Source organism: Pleurodeles waltl, chromosome 1_1, assembly GCF_031143425.1.
Source record: "Pleurodeles waltl isolate 20211129_DDA chromosome 1_1, aPleWal1.hap1.20221129, whole genome shotgun sequence".
Taxonomy (NCBI): Eukaryota; Metazoa; Chordata; class Amphibia; order Caudata; family Salamandridae; genus Pleurodeles; species Pleurodeles waltl.
The window spans coordinates 145,870,158-145,891,379 of record NC_090436.1 but is presented as its reverse complement, the minus strand read 5'-3'; the positions used below and the strand labels follow the sequence as shown (position 1 = coordinate 145,891,379).

Below are 21,222 nucleotides of genomic sequence, written 5' to 3'. Positions count from 1 at the left end.
ATATGACTGCAAACGTAGCCGTAATTGAGGAAGTACCCTGGAATAAGTGTGCAGGAGAGAAGTTAGCAATATCTGGAGCTAACAGGCATGGCTTTGTCATGCTGTGAATTGTATTGTACCAAACTCATGCTAAATGTGTGAAAAAACATTTACTGCACATCAAACACATTTTTGCATCAAACATTCTTTACATATCCCAACTAGACATTTTGGTAGGCTGAGCATCAATCTAGCGCCATAATTGTGGCAACTGGATTGTGTACATCAATTGACACTAAAAGGGGTAGACCCTGGCTTATAAACATTAATAGAGTATGTGCAATTGTTTGTCCGTACCACCACTCACAAGAATGTCTGATGATAATAAATGAGCACATCTAGTAATTGGCCTGCACGCTGCGGCTATCGCACTTTGATGATTACATTCACCAATCACTGATCCTACATTACAAGATAGGTTTTAAAGTTCCATAGTTTAATTTGGTCAAAGATTTTAAACTGAGAGATTTTAGAGAGGACCTAGGTGTGTTGCGTGTGTAAATTGATTGGGCACATGATCAGATGTTCTCGTTTCTATATCTGTAGTATCAGCTGGTAGCTGACCTCTTCCATGATGAGAAGGATCCTGCTCCTCCTGTTCCTAAGGGAAAAATCAACATTCGGGCCGCCAAACCAGCTCTGAAAGCAGCAAATAAAGACCACAAGAAAACCGTAGGACATCAGGTAATGCCAGGTTCTCAAGCATGTATTCTTCTTTCAAGTATAAATGGACTTGTCTACTCTCACAACACTGTACACCATAAGTGGCCAACATAGGCGAAGGAGGACCAGATTCATATCAGATTTTAAGAATAGTCACCAAATATGTAAGTGAGGTCAATCCAGATGAACTGTATGCAAATTTATTTATTATGGCTATCCTAAAAGTATGGCATGAATCAAATCATGCTGGGCCAATGTTGGAAACCCCGGCAGTATTTGGCCACAGAACCATTGTGCACTATTGTGCTTGTACTTCAAGTGCCCAAAAGTTGGTCAATAATCTGACATCGTCAATGCAAGCGAAGAACATGAATGATATGCAAAGGGACGCTGGAAGGTACTTTATTGTGTGGGCATATTTCACTTTTTTGTGATCCAGATATTATCACAAATCTCTCCCAAGAAATATGCAACTACACCTTTAGTAGAAGGCAAAGATGCCCACATAGAATTTTATTAAACTCATACGTTTCCTTGTAAATCTTATACACTTGTATGTAGTCAATGTACATGGATATGATATTTCAGAAAATGGTCATAAAAATGTTGGTGTGTCGGATTTCACTGCTCCTAAATTCAATTTTCAAGTCTGAAGGCTATATCATTCTTAAAGTGTCAACAAACACTTTTTATTATGGACTACTGTTCTTCAAGCACTGTTTTCGCAGTTGTTTTCTTCTTATGGTACTCCAATGAACATTCCTTATCCATCTCTCTCCTGTACTGTCACCATTTTCTGGTACATGAAACGTCATTGCAAACGATGAAGATGTGTTCAACTGGCATCACAGATGCACATCTATCCCACACAGCATTTCTACTTAGTATGTCATACAAGCCTCACTTTCAATTCCTTTTATTCCTTTTATTCCACCAGATTGGTTGAGAAGTTACCAACTACTGGCCATTTTTTGTTGGTTGCTATTGGGAACAAAACTTTATAAAGCCTTCTGTTTCAGTAACTGCTCTCAATCAGTTACCCTTCTTCCTTATCAGTCCTCCTTTCAGCCTTATCACATATGGTGTTCCACAACAATCAACGTTGAGTACTACCTTATTCAGTTTGCATGACACCCCTGCCTGGGCATATCATGTATCTTACCCTTGAGGTTATGGCTTATGTAAACAACACTCACATTATCCCCGAGAGCCTCAGTTGGCAAAACTATAAAATTATCATCTCAACCTGCTTCTTCTGTTTACAGGCTCTTTGGGAACTCTTCCACCAGATCACCATGTTCTTTTTATTCGGGGAATCACAGGCTCCTAATTATATTATCTAATCAAACTTTACTGGGTCCTTCACACTTCCAGTTTCAGCATCTCCAACTGACTCAGAATGCCAATGCTTCCCTTCTGCTGTTCCCCCCTTTCTTTAGACAGCCGTCTATCTCTCCAACCACAAATCAACTCTGTGGTAGGCACGTGCTTCGGTTTGCTGTGCACTCTAAAGATGTTTTTGCATTTCCTCTCATTTCCTGCTAGGAAGTCAGTTGTCCAAGCGCTCATAACTTCGAGGTTGGCTTACAGGAACTCCCTGTATCTAGGACTACTTGACCAATAGTTTGCAGGTGGTCCAGAACACTGAGGCGCACATTCTCCTTAGCCCTCCTCCGAGAAAACGTGTCCCCTCACCTTCAGTCCCTCCTCTGGCTTCTGATAAAGAGGATCCTGTTTAAAGTGCTGGCCCTAGTCTCCATCACATGGGTGTAGGCTACTTTAGCACATGAATCAGCTTTTACAAACACACTAGCAACTTGCGATCAGTCACAGCCTCCAGCCCAGGATCCAGGGGCGAAGCTTGGTCAGTAAGATTGGGGGGGGGTGGTGAGCTTCAGATTTTCCAACGATCAGACTGGCATATAATGTAAAAATAAATTATACACAAGCAGGGTGCATTGGAAGAGCCTAAAGGGCAGTAGAAAGGGAGAGGAATGCAGATTAATAAGGGTACTAAGAGAGGAAAAGCACAATATTTTGTAAAATTACCAATATTTTTGATGACTTTAAAAACTGAGAGGGAGAGAGTTTGTGTGCGTTTGTGTCTGAATGAATGTAAAAATTCCTGGTGAAATCCGACATACATCTCCCCCCACCCGACTGAAAGCATCTGTACCCAACTATTTATTAGAAAATTAATTTATTGGGGGGTGGGGTGGGTACCACACCACACACATCCCCTGAAGCTACACCCCTGCCAGGATCCCCGAGATTCACCATGCCAGCGCTGGGGATGGGCCTTCTGTTATTTAGGGCCCTGTGCATGGAATAAGCTCCCTCTGGAGTTACGCTCTGTGGACTCTATTTTTCTGTTACAAAAAGGCTGGAAACATGGCTTTTCACACAAGAATAAGTGATCTTGGCAAATCCTATAAAGCTGCCCAATAGCGGAGCGCTGGGCACTCCTTGGAGTAGCTGTGCACTATACAAATCTCATTTCATTCATTCAAGTGTCTAAACGTCTTACTGTGCTTCGTCCGCTTCCAGTGGCTGAACATTCTATCTTTAAACACCTATATGTTTGTCATAAAGATCTTCATGGTAAGAATCTGAATTCATCAAGATTTTTTTCTCTTGGACCAGCTCTTACTCTACTGCCTACCTTCTTATAGTACCGAAAATTTGTAGATCCACACAGATGGCTACGCCTTCTCTTTTGCATTAACAAGGTCTTGGAATGCCATTCTCGAAGTGCTTTTGTGCACCTTAGACCATCTGATCTTCCTGATCATCAGAAAACTAAGGGCTGCTCCACCAATAATCATTTGTCCGCAGCAGATCCCTTTCTGCCGGCACCAGGACAACGGAACTGATAGTTGCACATTTTACAAGTCATAATAAATATTTGCCAGGTACCCTGTTCTTCATTTCTTTTCTAATCCCCAAACGGTAATAAAAAATCATTCTTAAAAGACATGACAAATTGTGGGACTATCTCTCAAGAGTAGAGAGCATCATGTTTACAAATTGAACTTCGAATATTTTACTGTGGACTCATTACATTCCTTTTCATGTATAGATAAAGTACCAGTTCTTTTTGCCACAACAATCCATGTTAACAAAATTGCCTATAGCAAGGATGCCTCAAGGCTATAGTGGGTGTCGGATTTCTCAAAAAGAACTTTATATGTGTAGTATTGGCCCTACCATATGATATAACTTTTTTCTCAACCACACTTGCTACAATATGATCCAATTTATTAAATATGTCAATTGCACCCAGTAATCTTTGTAACCCAGTCAGAGTCACATCCAAGATTATTATCACCTGTGTACTGTGGTAAGTGACTGCCCCTGCCCCTGCTTTCACTTCATGTTTACAGTCTACTCCCTTATAGATGTGCACGGTAGAAGGATAGAGTGTGTAGTACAGTGGCCGGTGAGGTTACTGGTATAAAAAGCCGCTGCATGATTTTGGTCCTTTTTCTAACCATAGCTCCAGAGGTGTGACACTTGTGCACACAGGTGATTACATGTTTTCTACACTCACTGCTGTAAGGCCTCTGTACCTCTATCTAATGGCACATAAGGGATCACAAAGAGATTAGGCCTTGGTGAATCTCTTTAAAAGAGTGATCAGCTAAGAGTCAAACCCTTCATCACTAATCCAGTGTAACTTCAATTGTGGGTTACAAGAAGGCTGTGCAGTAAACGCTACTGGCTATCGAAATGTGTTATACTGGCGAAGGACTAACCATGAACCTTTGGGGCGCTTTCCTTTCCATCCATTTAAACCAAGTTTAGGAATAAGAATTGTAACTTGTGACACTATTCAGTGATCTTGTACTGTGCACCACTGCCTTTTGGCTACATTCATATTTTATAAATACCATACACAGGCAACAGGTGTGATGGACGCAGTCAGTGTAAGAGAGAGAGATATATACACACAGGTGAATATTGTGTCGGATGGTGGCACCAATTGACGTTGCAGATTTCCATCTGGTCCCTTTCTATGCTGGTTGCAGCAGAAGGGTGCCCACTTGCATTCTGGCAGCACAGCAGGGCAAGTCCATTTATTAGGGCGCAAGTCTCTGACAAATGTGAACATAAATACATGGGCAAATCAGGAGCTAAGAGTGCAGGGGTCACAGAACCAGCTCATCTGGCTGTGCAATTGCGTTTTATCTTTAATTCATTAAATCAATATGATATTTTCTGTATCTCCCAGTCACTTAAGTAAAACAGCTATTTTTATGCTTTTATTGGTAGTCTTTGTTCATGGACATCAGTTTTATCATTGAAATTTATTGGTTCCATAATATGCCCTAATTTTTTCTTTGTGTTTTTTTTCCAGTTCCGAAACTCCTTGCATCTTCTTATGGAGACACTCAATGCCACTACCCCACATTATGTCCGCTGCATCAAGCCAAATGATGAGAAGCTTTCCTTCAGGTAAGAGATCAAGAGGCAGGACACCCCTTCTTGCAGGGAAGAGAAAAACTTCACATCTCACTGGATCAAGTTCCACTGTGCTCCCAACTCACAAACAAAGCATGGAATTTTCTCCTGAAGTTACCTCTACAGTTGCAACTTTGTTGGAGTTTACAAAGAATTCCAGTGGTAGTCGTGGGGAGTTTGATGTTTGCATGTGGAAACATTTACATATTCAGCAATAATATGTATATATTCAAATTGGTTATGTATAAGTTAATTTACACTTCCTGAAGTTTTTTGTTGCTCGAAAGGGAAAATGAGATCCCATGAAGAAACCCCTTCTTCTACATCCCTATCAATTTTGGGGTTATTCCATTCTTTTTCCGCCCATTTCTTTTACTTCTGTCCTGGAATGGAGTAAATTTCAGAGTATTTTCAATCCTTTAAACTACCTCCAAACAGTGTGTAAATACTCATAAGCGGGCAGTTTTTGTGGATTTTCACCTTTCGCAGGGGTCCTCTCATTGAACGCCTCTTAAAAAGCTAATTTCCCAACACAATAGTAGTGCAATTTTTGCTGTTTATTACACTGCTTAATGCCTTTTTAGTGTGCAGATAGCTTTATGAGCCTGTCCTTTGTTCTTTATGCCTTCTTACAGGTGCCTTTTGGAAAATTAAAGTAAAATCTGCATGACGCATCCTCAGATAATTCAGTGTGCCCAGCTTTCATTTAAGACTATAATTACTACAACCTTTTCTCAGTCTGTGTGAACACAGGAGTAAATTATCACATTGTTTGGTCCAACACCTATGCCCTCTAACCACCCAAGAAACCTGTGAATCATCCTAGAAAACACACTCAACATGGCCTCAGAGGTGAATGCAGCTCCTCCTGTTTTCACATACCTCGCATCCTCAGGAAAATCTTCAAAGTGATCCCCACAAATACCAGGCATCGCTTAACTCAAGCCTTAGTTGCGCACAAACAGGCTACACTACAACAACGCTCTATAAGCTGGAATCTCCAGCCACCTCCTCCACCGACTTCAGACCATCCGGAACACCGCAACAAGACTTGTCTTGGGTCTCCCATGTCACACACACATACACCACACCTGAGAGCTCCACTGGCTGTCGATACATAAACGTTACCAATTCAGACTCCTTACGCATGCATACACAAATGCTGCCAGTTCAGACTCCTTACGCATGCATACAAGGATCTGCACAACATAGGCCCAGCATATCTTAACTTCTGCCTTCACTTCCACCAACCCACCAGACTCCTACGCGCCCCCTCTCTCCCTTTCACATGCCCCTGTATTTGCAAAGGCAGAATGGGTGGCCTAGCCTTCTCCTACATCGCACCAAGTCATGGAACGACCTGCCTCCACACACCCGGGCCTCCTTCTTGTTTCATGTTTTCCTCCAGAGGCTGAAGACCCGGCTCTTCAATTAACAAAACTACCCCCAGGAGACAACCTTCAAACCTGCTCCAGCTCCTGGCTACCCTTTGGGTTTAAGTCGCCCTATACAAATCCATATATCATAACATATCGTCTGTCTTCTGTGTCTACTAGCTGTCGGCTTTTGGTCGAGTTACTCACCTTGTTCTTGACAGTGGGTGGTGTAAGCGCATTTTTCCTCAAAATTGCTTCCAATTGGAATCCGGTGGCCCGTAGGAGTTCCTGTTAAGTATTCTTTACACTAGGCCAACCTGAAAGTGTGTCCACTTGGTTGAATGATATGTCATCTCTTTTTAAAATGTCTTTTCAGTTTCGATCCGAAGAGAGCTGTCCAGCAGCTGAGGGCCTGTGGTGTGTTGGAGACGATCCGTATCAGCGCAGCTGGCTACCCGTCCAGGTACTAAATACGCCGTCATGTATTTCTTACGGTGTGCGTTTACCTCAGTCTTTTACGCAGCACCGCGCGCGCTATCTTTGCCTGCCTTTGACGAGGTCGCAGAACGAGCTGGTTGTTCTGGTCACTTTGCAGCTGAGGCAGTTAGAAGCGCTGGGTACACCGTCGTAAAAGACGCGCTGGGATGTGAACGCAAAGGCGGTAACAGCAAGCCCACGAGACCTTGTGTACACCCACCCAGCGGCGCAACATGAGCCCCCGCAGCCCCGGCGGGTCGGGGTGGGGAGCTCCAGTGGACCCCCTCAGCAAAACTGGCAGGTGAGCCCCCTTCGCGTACTTCACAGGGGCCCCCCTCAAGTTTCCTGACGCCACTGCACCCATTTTTTCCAGTGATCCTCTTCCCACAACAAAACCAACACCTGCGAAATACTGATTCCAGAGGATATTTTCAAAGCAACAATTTCCTGTTCGGTCCCAATTTATTGACACAGAACCTTTATAATATTTTATTCACAAATGTCTGTTCTCATGGGCTGCTACATGACCACCTGTGGTATTTAGTCGTGAGCGACTCTGTAATTTTCCGTAGATGTTACTGGTTTCACTTTTACATAAGCGTTGGGCTGTAAATTAGTTTTACATAAAAAAAGGGGGCCCGCTGCTTTTCCCCAAGAGGTTAGGACCTATGTCAGTATAATGCCCAGTTCCTTTGTAGTACAGAATATGTCAGGTCTGATGCTTCTGTTCCGGTGATTCATGTTTTTCCTCATGGTCACAGGCTCAACCCCTGGCTGGGGCCACTCTACCTTTCATCCTTCCAACGTAGATAAAATGATTACCACCAAGCTGGATAACAATAAAAATCTGTTATTTCATCACCAGGGAGCCCAAGGGTGAACATGCTCTTTACAAATACTCATGTTATGCTAAAGGTGATTTACCAGTTATAAGAACTCGGGTCCTGTAATCGGGTCTCAAATAAAATTCACACGCTTATGGTTCTATGGCCAACACAACATCCTTTCATCCTGTTCAGATGCTGCTTCTGAAAGGTGCCTGCTGCTCCCACGGCTGCTGAAATAGGATCAATGAATAATTGATATAGACCTAAACATTACTATGAAATCCACAAAAGACAATGGTTGAGAATGAGTGAGCTGTGAAATCACCCGATTAAGGGGGGCGGGCTGTGATCCTGTGTAACGCAAAGGGATTGAGGGGAGTGAAATGTAATCCTGTGGAAATTAGGTATATTGAAGAGGTGAGCTGTGACCATATGGAAAAGTTCCAGGCTATTTGGCAGGTAGGCTCTAAACCTGAGGGAAGAAAAATGGATAACAAAGTGACCTGTTATCCTATGAATATCTTGGTCTACTTGTATTTATGAAAAATTCCTGCCGGAACTTGAATTGGAAGGATACATGGTGCAGCATCAGTGAATAACTGATTTGCACTGTTCAGATGCTCAGTGTTTTCTAATACAAAACACCGAGATACAGGGCCCGATGCACGAAGGTACTTATGTGTAGTAAAGTTATGAGTGTCGAGTCTCCGCACCAGTGACGTAACAAAATTTAAGGGGGCCCTTGCAAAGTATGGAGGGGCCCCCTCTCCCACGGAGTCAAGGGGTTTCAGGCCAGGGGCCTGATGCCTATCCACAGTGTACTGTGCTAAGGAGACCCCATGGAGCTCTGGGGCCCCCTGCACCTGGAAAGCTGCGGGGGCTATTGTTACGCCAGTGCTCCGCACTCACGGTGGAATCTGCGCTCCTGTGATGGAGTCTTTGTACTTGCGGTGGAGTGGCACACTGCAGACAGAAAGCAGGCCGTGTGGAGATTCCACCCCAAGTACAGAGATTCGAGTGTGGAGACTCCACCATGAATGCGGAGACTCTGCACTCGTAACTTTACTAAACGTAAGTACCTTTGTGAATCGGTCCCACTGTTTTTCCCAGGATCACACATTTTGTTTAGATGGATGCTGGGATTAGGGTTCCGACTTCCTCTTTAGACAGTCATCAGCTTAGCTGCAGGACCTGTACTCACCCTGCCTCGCTTGCTCTACCAGGGGCCAGTTGCGGTGTTTTCACATTATAGTCCACGGTGGGCTACTTTCTGAAGGGGATCTATTAGTACACATGTGCTACTTGCCTGTTTTGATGGCAGACTCCTGCTTTTGTTGATGCTGATGGATGGACCGCAGTGCATTAGTCCTGCGTCGATGACCCAGTTCCCCTACTCCAGCTCTGAAGGGAGGGGGTGTGACATGAAGTGACAGCCACACATCCTCAGAGATAGCAAGTCCTGCGCTCCAGGGCTCTTCCATAATTAATGTGGCAATTTGCTGGCCCTCGGAGACTGAGTAAAGTTCAGAGAACGCCTGTCCTGCAGGCTTTAATAATTGAAGGTGTCTGGAGTTGCTCAGCGCCATGCGGTGTGACACAAGGCCACTTCGTTTCCTGGGATCACACCTGCTCGGCCAAGCAGCCTTCTCCAACCGTGTCAGTGAAAGCAATGTGGCTCTGCTCATAAATTACACTCTGTTATTAATCCAAAAAGAGAAAGTATTCAGTGAATAAAGAGGACAGACAGTGTCTTTATGACTCTGGATTAATCAACTGCATTGAAGGTGAACTTATGGAAAAACATCGGTTTTTGTGCATCACAATTTATTGTCAATGCCAGCTCTTAAATGAGTGTGATTTATGTTAGAATGCCTCACTACCTGTTGCATGCTGTAAATGTTTTCACAGGAATTGACATACTTACCTGAGGTTGGTTACATGGGCAAACCGTTTGAGCGCTAGAAAGAGTCTCATAGGCTCAGTGCGCAATGAAACGTAAGGCCTGTACGCCGGAAGCCTATAGGTTTACTTTGGATCTGGGTGACTGTCCTTGCAGAAGGAAGGGGTTGGATCCCTTGAGTTCAGAACTGTCCTCATACCACATCTGGTATTTGGGATTCGTTAGCTACTTTAATGAAGTTCTGGTTTGGTAAGCAACAAACACACAAAAGGTGATGGGGGATGCTTGCACATAGTCTAAACTACTGGCACTCGCTCTGGGTGGTATTCCAATCTATTGTCTTTTGCCCACCGTGTTACTGTAGAAAGAGGCCTTCCTTATGTCAATCGTTCGTGACCCGGCTCCGCATTTAATCATCCCACCTCATGGTCTCTTCCAGAAGGGAACACTAGCAACTCCAGTTTGGGTAGCACTCGGACATAAATGCCAAACTCCAAGTCAATATCATGTGCTGGGATCGTAAACATCCAGGAGCAACCTCAAGTACACTCTAAAGTGTCTCATTGTTCATCCAGGGATACTGAGCAGAGCTATTCCCAGTGTAAGTCCAGAAATTAAAATGAATACTTTGTTGCCTTGATGAAATATTCATTCCTGGTACCCGTTCTTCCATTCTGTCACATGTCCAGTTTTTCATCCTGATGCAAGAAGAACTGTTATAGTGCTTGCTTCACAGCCACTGTTCAGCATTCCTAAGGAACACTTGGGCTATTTGCGAAGGAGCTGTTCACCATTACTCTCATCACATGCTATGTGGCATTAAGATACCATTTGAAACTGCACTTGTTTCAAGAGGACTCCTGGTCCTTTACTGCTAACTTTCACCATGTATGGATCACCATCCACCCAAGCTTTGAGAGGCTCCTGGTGGCCTTGAGGATTCAGCCGGTTATCTTTTCAAGGGTGGATTTTGGCAAGGAGAGGTACTAAGTTTTTCCATATGTCACTCACGGTATATATTGGCTGGTGGCGATGATGTTATAACCCTGAATATTTGTGATCCAGTCATACAATTCAGCACCATCAACCATGATAACTTCCTTCAAACTTTAGGTGTGGTTGAATTCACAGGTTATCCTAGAATGGCTTGCATCCTTTTTAGGTCACAAACATCTTTTACTCAGTTAATTTCACTCTCACTTTTATCCTCTTGTGATCTTTCCCAACAACCTGCTTGAAGGGGGAAAGAGATTTAGGCCCTCATTACAACCCTGGCGGTCGGTGTTAAAGCGGCGGTAATACCGCCAACAGGCCGGTGGTAAAAAAAACGGGATTTGGACCCTGTCGGTTACCACCATCCAAGACCGCCACTTTAACACAGCGACCGCCAGGGTTTGGATTACGACCTGGCCTACCGGCATGGTTTTCGTGCCAAATTTACTGCCACGAAAACCATGGCGGTAGGCACTATCAGTGCCAGGGAATCTCTTCCCTGGCACTGATAGGGGTCTCCCCCGCCCCGCCTCCCAGAGTCATCCCCCACCCTCACCCTCACCCTCCAGCTCCTGCACACATACACATGCGCACCAATATACACACATGCACACACGCATACCCACCACCACCCACGCATGCACACATACATACCCACACCGCAACACATACCAAAATAGCTTGTCACACACATGCATTCACAACACACAACACTCACAATCACTCATTCACGCATGCATCCAACTCGACTCACACCTGCATGCACGCATACCAAAACATACCCCTCCATACACACAACACCGGCCCTCTCCGGTCAGAGAACCCGACTTACCTTCTTGCAGGGGGACCTCCGGCTGGAGACGGTCCGCAGCGCTGCTCTCAGCAGCGGCGTCCGCCATCAAAGCACTGCCAGGCCGTATCATTGCTCATTCTTGCGGAATACTGTCGGCGGTCATAATACGCGTAGACGGCTGGTAGCCATGGTGGCGGTATGTTGGCGGCCATCGCCGTGGCGATAGGCGGTCAATACCGTCAATGTTGTAATGAGGCCCTTAGTCTTGATGTGAACTGCTGCTTAATTTCCATCAAGCCAAAATAATCAAATTCTTACTAGGTAAAATGCTTAACTCGTACTTTATTGGTAGCTGACACAAGCAGCAAAGCCTTCCGCAGAGGAAAGTGCTATTGATACATGTTCAACAACACCAAAGCAGCATTAGAGTTAAGAAATAAACTGGTTATGTCACAATGAAAAAAGTTAAAAGAGTAAATGCCACTAAAATAAAGAAAACCTGAGGTAGGAATCAGGGTTATTAAAAAAAACCAATATGAAATCAAAAATTATTGTTATTCTATGCGGTGCAGTAGACTATCACCTATTGACTTTCCCTGGCCGACCGGCAGTAAGGCATGGGTGGATACAAGTTAATAGTTCACCTCAGCCAAATGTTATAGAGCGATGTAATCTAAGTAGCCTTAATGAGTGACTGACAGTTGAGCATAGAGGTGTGGGAGCTGGTGATTCTTCGCTGTTAAACTTTCTACCTTCGGACTTCAGTGGGATAAGGCTCGAAGCTGTAGCCAAGCAGATCTCCAGAAGATCAGATATTTCTTTTTCATGATCATAATGTTCAGAGAAGGATAAATGCTAAAATACAGCTGGCTAGGTCTAAGGGTTCCTGGATACCAGACCCATGTGTTTGGGTTGCAGCTAGGCCCATCACAGCTCCAGTTCCTGGCAACACCAAAATGTCCAGCAACTCGACTTGGCATTTAAAACCCCTTGCCAAGCCTTGAACTCCCCCTTTCCTCCATATGTCACCCCCAAGGACGGTATTAGGTAGCCCATAGGGCAGGGTGTCATGCAAGCAAAAGGCAGGACATGTACTTTTAAGTCATTATTCATAATTGTGAGGCCTACCCCTCTCACAGGCCAGCATTGGGAGTTCCTTAAAATACATTTGAGTTGTAATTCCTGATCTGAGAGGGGTAGCTACATCATGTTTAGTATCAGTGGAATGGTCATGATAAATCCTCTTCACACGTAAAGTCAGAATTATCATTACTATTTTTGAAATACTAGTTTTAGAAAGTGGGCATTTCTCTGCTCTTGCTTCCCTGTATGTCTACAGCCTATCTCCAATATATGTCTGGCCTGGTTAGGTGACAGCTACACTTGTGTATTCCCTTCAGACAACCACAATACAGGATACTCAGCTGCATCTGCATACTGATAGGTCTTCCTGGGGAGGAGGTTAGGAAGGGCTCCCACTTACATCTCAAAGGGGAGTGGCCAGAATCCTCACAGAGGGTCTGATTACCTCCACTGATAGTCTGGGGCCAGGGCTGAGCTGAAAGGGGGACCTGTGCACTTCACAGATACCTTTTTAAGTCATCCCACAGATCAATGGCACTTTTTAGTATAAGTACTGGGCCTCCGACCCAATACAATCAGTACAGTTCTGGACGCAAGGAAACTCTGCTGGAGTAAATACTGCTGTGCTAGAGGATCTCCACTTTGCTGTGCCTGACAGTTTCAAGAAACTGCTGCTCTGCCTTGCTGAGCTGCCCTACTGCCTGCTGATCTTTGCCCTGCAACTCAAAATCAACCATAATCCCCAGAGTGACTCCAAGGGCTTGCTGACTTGCCCGTGGCTGTACGCCAGGTCTCTGGGACATCAAAGACCTCAAACATGGCTTTGTTGCAGCTTGATGCTCATTTAATCAATGTTTCAGCGCAGCTTTGTTGCAGCCCGCCGCTCATCTAACCAAGATTTCAGTGCGGCTTTGTTGCAGCCTGCCGATCCCTTTGCTCAAGATTTCAGCAGGGCTTCGTTCTGCTCATGTAGACAAGATTTCAGTGCAGCTTTGTTGTGGCCTGCCGCTTGTCCCATTAGGACTTTGGAGCTGCCTCGCGGCAACCTGCCACTTTTCTCACCAGGACTTCGGAGCAGCTTCATTGCAGGCTGCCACCCATGTTGCAGAGAGAAAGAGATGCGTGGTACACGCTGGCCTTCCTCAACCACTTGGGAGCAACCCTCCTTCTTGCCCTTGCACTGGCCCAACTCAGATCACTTTGCCTCATCCCATGGCAGCGGCAGTGCCTTCCTGGACCCACAGGGCCAAGAGACCTTTCAGCTATTTAAACAAAATACCATGTACTCTTCCGCCGAGGCCGCTCCTAAATGGCCCCGATCAACCTAATCTGCACTCCTTGCAGAAGCACACCCGTATTCTCACTCAATACCATAAAGACTCTAACATGAGCCTCATATACTGTGTGCTCAATGTGATATCTTTGAAAAGGAAATCTCATTGGATTATTGTTGTTTTGGTCCTGATCTATTCAGAAAAATAAACTCTATTTTTAATACACCCATGAGGAGTCCTTTTTGTGGTGTGTTCTGGTGATTACTTTAAGTGTGTTGCACACATACTTTACACATTGCCCTCTAAGTTAAGCCTGCCTGCTCTGTGCCAAGCTAGGCACAGGTTAATTTAGGACTGTGTATTTGACTTGCCCTGACTAGGATTGTGGTCCCTACTTGGACAGGGTGTATACCCCTACCAACTAGAGACCCAATTTTTAACAGTGGCTCAGCTCAAAAATATGCTCCACTGCACCAGCTATCCCAGAGACCTTTGCACTACAGCATTGCTGTCCGAAGCCTGATTTACTTCAGTCCGTTTCCCTCTCTCCAAACTCCTGCAAACTCCAGCTTAGTTTTGATTACCAATGATCAATGAAAATCTCCTCCTGTCAGCTTTGATCTACTCCCGTCCCATGCTGTGGAGAGTTCAACTTGTCTGAGTATGTGCCTGCTACACAAAGAGACCAAGTGTGTCTTGCTTTACACAGGGCAATTTGCCTTGGATATGTGGTGGAGATACACAACACAAAGCTAAATTTATTACAGCAATCTTTGACTATTCCTTCTGATATCTTCCTCCATCCTTTGGCATACATAATGTCTTGCCTTGACCTTCAGTTCTGTACGTATGCATGGCTGAACAAAAAGCTAAAAGCTAAAATCAGTGCTCGAAATTGTTTTAATAAGAGCACCGTAATGCACCAAGTGAGCAAGTAAGACCCCTTCTCCGGAAGAGAATGGAAACTCAATGCAAACAGAGTCCTTTCAACTGGGGACAGACATTTCATTTTAAATCTCACTTTTCCAGGTACGTTGGTGTAAATATCATAGTTCCTACATGCAGTTCTAAAGTGGAACTGAGGAACCCATGGAATATGTCAGTACTTCGGAGTCTGTTAGTTACTAAGCCATTAAACCACAGTTTAGGGAGCTCACAGGGCCGGCTTTTGGGTGGTGCAAAGCGGAGCGACCGCACCGGGCGTTGACCTCAAGGGGGCGCTGAGTTTAGCAATTACTTATGAACCTTGTGATTAAAAAGCACCTGCTGAAAAGTTCCTTGTGCATTTAGCCTTCAAGAAAAAATTAAAATGTCAAGATACCTCTTGTGATTAATGTTCCTGCTAGAGAGAGAGAGATGGGAGTTTTGCCAAGTGGCAGCTTGACTCAACAGAAAGTAGCATAGAGGGTTAATATGCCTGCTACAAAAAAACAGAACTATGGGGCATATTTAAGAAAAGTGGCGCTGCAAACAGTGCAGTGCCACTTTTCTTGCACCCCTTAGCACCCCCACTAACGCCACCTTGTGTGCGTCATATTTAAAATACGGCGCACCATGGCGGTAGTTAGGGGACTAGCGTCAGAATTATTTATGCTAGACCAGCGCTTTGCAGGATTAATTTTGACGCTAATCTTTCAAAGCACCCAGAGGTCCATTGTAACCAATAGAAGCCTCCTTTTAATGCCTGCTCTGAGCAGCCGTTAAAAGTGCCAGTAAAAAATGACGTGAAGAAATCTGACAGATTTCTTTGTTTCATTTTTTTGGCCCTCCTAATGGGGGGATGCCCCCTTTGCATACATTATGCCTGACGCAGGCATAGTGTACTATAAAGGGTTACAAAGTGGCGCAATGCATGCATTGCGCCTCTTTGTAAATATGGCGCAGCGTTTTTGGCCTTCTAATGACACATTAATGTAAAAAAATGAAAATAATGTGGTGTTAGAATGGCACTAGGGACTTTTAAATATGCCCCTATGGCAGTGCTTAATTTGTGCTTGTTGTTTCCGATGCAGAGCACTGGCACTTATTTTTGAGGGCCTGTGCTTATTTTTCTGCCTCAAGCGTTTACTGCGAGAAAAAGGCAGGTATAGGAAAGGCGGAGGAAGAGAAAAACGAAAAAGCATCACAATGGGTGAAAAGCAGAAATCCCAAAGAGGGAGCTAGAGGCGCAGGGAGTGCCTGTAAATGGATTGAAGAGGCCCACGATGGCTTCAGGATTACGCTGTCTCTGTATTACGTGTTCACACATTTAATTGCAGCAGCCACGTGTTTAAAAGGAGGGCTTTGGGCACCAGCAGATTTTTATTTCCAAATTGAGCATTGCCCTATGGGACAGATTTGAAAAAAGTGGTGCTGCACACAGTGCTTCACACTTTTCTTGCACCCCTCAGCGACCCCCCTAATGCCATCATGTGTGTGTCATACTTAAAATACGGCGCACCATGGCGGTAGTTAGAGGACTAGCTTCAGAATGTTAAATGCTAGTCTGGCGCTTTGCAGGATTAGCATAAAAAATGTTGATGCTAATCCTGCAAAGAAGCACCCAGAGGCCCATTGTAACCAATGGAAGCTTCCTTTTAATGCCTTCTCTGAGCAGGCGTTAAAAGTGCTGGAAAAAGAACTGTCAGATTTCTTTGCACCATTCCCCCCCCCCCTACTTCCCCACTCACACACACACACACAACGGGGGCAGCTCCCTTTGCAAACATTATGCCTGGAACAGGCATAATGTAGGCCAAAGGGTTACAAAGTGGCGCAATGCATGCATTGCACCACTATGTAAATATGGTGCAGCGTTTTTTGGCCTTCTAACACCACATTAGCTTAAAAAAAATTACACTAATGTGGCATTAGAATGGCACTAGGGGCTCTTAAATATGCCCCAATGGGAGCAGTCCAGCCCGATCTGCCAAGCCAGGTGCTCCTTGGACAGGATTCAGGCATCCTGGGACCGGTTTCAGGGTATCACCCTTCATCAGCCAGGCTCCCTTGAATCCAGTGGCGCAGCAAGCAAGGGATCCACGTCTCGGCATTCCTTAGCCACTTAGGGCATACAATATCACAAAATAAAATGATGGACAGAGTGTTGAAACTTTTCAACCACTCACCCCAGTCACAGGTCTGGGTTTAATCCATCATTATTTTGCTTGCCACGTTGCACTAAGTGGGAAGGGTATGCCCAGACGTGGTTCCCGTGCTCACTGTGCCACTGGATTCAAGCTAGCCTAGCTGATGAAGGGTGATACCCTGAAACCGGTCCTAGGATGCTTGTTTTCGGTCCAGGGAGGACCTGGCTTGGCAGTTCGGACTGGACTGTTCCTATGAGGAACAGGGTCAAGACTGATTTGCATATGGCTGGGTCCAAACTGGGGTGGCATGGATAGCAAAAGAATGATGGATAAAAGCCAGATCTGTGACTGGGGTTGAGTGTTTGCATTGTTCAGCACTCTGTCCATCATCCTTTTGTGTTACTAAAGTTGCCCTAAGTGGGAAGGGTATGCCCAGACATGGGTTCTGTGCTCACTGTGGCACTGGATTCAAGCTAGCCTGGCTGATAAAGGGTGATACCCTGAAATCGGTCCCAGGATGCTTGTTTCTGGTCCAGGGAGGACCTGGTTTGGAAGTTCGGGCTGGACTGTTACCATGAGGAACAGGGTCAAGACTGATTTGCATATGGCTGGGTCCAAACTGGGGTGGCATGGTGAGCAAAAGAATGGTGGATTAAACCCAGATCTGTGACTGGGGGTGAGTGTTTGCATTGTTCAGCATTCCGTCCATCATCCTTTTGTGTTGCTAAAGGCTTGCCGGGGTCAGCAGTCCACCATGTCTGTTACTGCTTTTTAAATACAGCAGTTTTTTTTAAATGCAGCCTGTTTTCCTTAAAAGAAAATCTTTTCATTTTTTGACAGTACACAGTGGTCTGTGGGACCACTGCCTGCTCTGAAAAAACATTTTTGCTACCATTCTCAAAGGGAAGGGGTCCTGTGGGGACCCCTTCCCGTTTGCAAATGGGTTATCACCAATTTGAACTTGGTGTTAACTGTGATTGGTGTTAAGAAAACAATCATACATCCCCCTGTGACTCGCAATTAGTAAGGGATGCCCTTGAGACACCCCTTCCTGATTGCGAGTCGCAATCCCTATTTTGCAAGTCGGAAACTGCATACTGATTCGCAAAATATGGATGGTATATTGTACAAGACCATTTTGCGGTTGCAAACTACTATTTTCGCTTTTTGCGATAACAAAATCGCATTGTACATCTGCACTTGGTCCATTGCCTGTTTGTGGCAAAGTTGCAGATTCCATTTAACCTATTTACCGTAACTCCTAGTGCAAAAGGATTTATTCTCCCAGACTGCCCCCTTAAATTCTCCCAAAGAAAGTTTGTTGGTGTCTCCACTTTAGCGGTCTTGGGTAAGTGGTAGAGGTGCTGACCATCCGCAACACTTTTAATTATACTGCCTCTAAAACCTGGATTTCTGCTGAATACCTCTAATTGCTGATTCCTCACCTTTTGAATCTCCCCAGGCTCCTCGTAACCTGGTGATACTTAGAATGATCATATGTAACTGAGCTGTGATACCATTATAAGCAGCATATGTTTGACCTACTTCTCAACCAGGTCTGAGTTATTCACAGTCAGATACAGATACATTTGTTACTGTTTCTTTTAGACATCAAAGACAAGGTTAAAAGTAGGATTTTTAGATAAGCTCTGGAAAGCACAGAAGTGAGGCAAGAAGCCACACAGTTTGTACTGAATACTGATTTAGCTGACAAAGATATTGCTACATTTGCATAAGAATAGAGTATGTTATGCCAGGGGACCAGGAAAGGTTGCCCATAGACAGTCAATGTACAGTGCAGTGTCAGTCGATAAGTAGTTTTTCCATAGCACTAATCTAATTGAAAAAGGAATAGAAACTGTGAAAGGCAAGACTGTACACTACCTGACCCTTATTGGCTTTTTATGTGATTCATACATAATTGATTATTAACATTTGGTTTGCAATTTTAAAACCAAAGGTGCCAGATTTACTTCCAAAGGAGGAATGTCAAGAAAATGTCATGTTCAAACAGAGACCCAAGCAAGCTCTATGTCCGTCACTATTATATTGATGGCACAACAGTATAAATATATCATGATCATGGATTTTGTATGAAGGTGAAATTGTCTTGAAACTTAAAAACTAAGGAAACCTAGGAATTATGTTTGATGCTGAGCTCTGCTTTCAACCTCAAGTCAAAGCGGTGATCCGAGGGGTTAATAGGAAACTCTCATGTCTCTGTAAAAATTCTACTACTGACCAACTACTGCACAGATGTCATGAGAGTGCTGGTCATGGGACCTCTAGCATTCTGCATTGTCATCTGCTCTGGTCTCCCAAAGAACTTATTGACATGACCCAGGACCTCTAAAATAAGGCCACCAGAATGTGCCTGAACCTTTGCAAACATGACCACATCAAACAAGTACTGAAAGTGCTCCATTGGCATTCTTCAGACACAAGTATTGTGTTATTTGTACTGTCCTCAAACTTTGGTAGGTAAAAGACCCAACGTATTTATAATCTTTGGTCCACACTATTCAGCATGACTGCCCACGACATCAACCAATCATCCTTCCGCCGACATAAATATGGAGGCTGATCATTGGTAACCTCGAGCACTAGGATATGGAACGCTCTGAATTCAAACTATTGAACTACATTCGGGTCAAACACATAACTTTCCAACCTTGCTTAAAGCTAAGGGCCTTATTTAGAGTTAGACAGATATTGGGCATCCCCCAAAACGTGCTAACGTAGTGGTTGTGTCAATTACTGTCTTACAAGTAAGCTGATGCCCCGAGCACTCTAAATCCTTTCTATTTGCCCTAAATAAGGCCCTTCTCTGCAGCGATGGGGTCGCAACTGAGAGAAAGGACAAGGCATATCTTCTCCAGTCAGACTGTAGTGACCCTACATAGCATCCAATCATTTTGAGTCTTCCTTCTCTAGACTCTGACATACAGCTGTTTATTCAAAATATATCTTCTCCCTTAGTAAAGAGGAATAGCTTAATTTGTACTTTGTCTCAAGAGAATCAAAGTGCATTTGGCTTCTATTGATCTACTGTATGCAGTCCCTACCATGACCAGCAGGTGATTTGCAACAGATCAGAGAAATCCATTAAACCCTAGTCTTCCAGGGGGCGAGGGGCGTGGCTGTCTGAACGGGGGTTGCTGCTTTATTTATGGTGGTAAAACCAAGCAGTTAATAGTCCTATTTAGTCCCTGTCCAATTGTTTGCATTTCCCGTGTTTCAACCAATCTAACTACTGCTGTTTTTAATGTAAGAATGTTCTTGCTTGGTTTGTTTTTAGCTGCTATTTTTTATTCACAAACTGCTTATTTATGTTTTCAATAAAGATAATTCCAAAGATACACGAGGCCTGAATAAAGTATGAAATTTGTGCATCGTAAGGGAATTCACAAAAATCTCCTTATGTATAAATAGAAAGGAATGCAAATGTTGCATTACCATGAGTACTCGCCTGCAGGGTACTCACTCGTGCATGTTATCAGTATTGCAGACTGTCCAGGCTTGCAACTATTGCAGACATATTAATGAGCAAGTCTGACTTTTTTTTTCTTTTCTATAACTATTTTCTAGGAGGAAAAAGTTTAACCACTTATAGTGTACACTCATGAAAAATAAGGGCGCTAGGGTATTTTTCACACGAAATTTGCATTTGCATTTAATTCTGCTCATTTTGGGGCCACATGTACCTATATTTGGAATTGCGATTCCTTAATAGGGAATCGCAATTCCAAATGCAAGAAACTCCATTGAGTATCTTTTGTGATTCCCGGTGGGTCGCAAATAGGCCTGCCTTATTAATATTAATGAGGTATATCGTAATTTGCGACCCACCGGGAATCGCAAAAATTACAGAGATGGTGGCCTGCTGGTGTCAGCAGACTACCATGTCTGTGATTGCTTTTAAATAAAGCAATCTTATTTTTTTTAACGCAGCCCGTTTTCCTTAAAGGAAAACAGGCGTTGTTTAAAAAGAAAGAAAATGAAACGTTTCAGTTTCATTTTTGAAGAGTAGGCAGTGGTCCGTGGGACCACTGCCTGCTCTTCAAAAACGTTTTCACATGCATTCACTTTGCAAATGGGCTAGTACCAATTTGAAATTGGTGATAACTGTGATTGTTTTACGACCAGATTCACAGTCACAAAACAATCATACATACTATTTAGATTCAGTATTAGGAAGGGACGCCCTGAACACGCCACTTCCTAATACCGAATCGCAAAACCCAAATTGCAATTCGGTAACAAGTTAC

General features: G+C 44.1%; 1 protein-coding gene across 2 annotated transcripts in view; it reads left to right on the top strand.

The window, feature by feature from the left end:
- The window catches only part of MYO5B (myosin VB), an 842,958-nt gene that overhangs the window by 565,434 nt on the left and 256,302 nt on the right, over positions 1-21,222 (top strand). For both annotated transcript variants that reach the window (XM_069219220.1, XM_069219218.1), the window contains exons 15-17: positions 586-723; positions 5,060-5,157; positions 6,916-7,002. In XM_069219220.1, the coding sequence (XP_069075321.1) occupies positions 586-723; positions 5,060-5,157; positions 6,916-7,002 (323 nt within the window). The remainder of the gene's footprint in view (positions 1-585; positions 724-5,059; positions 5,158-6,915; positions 7,003-21,222) is intronic.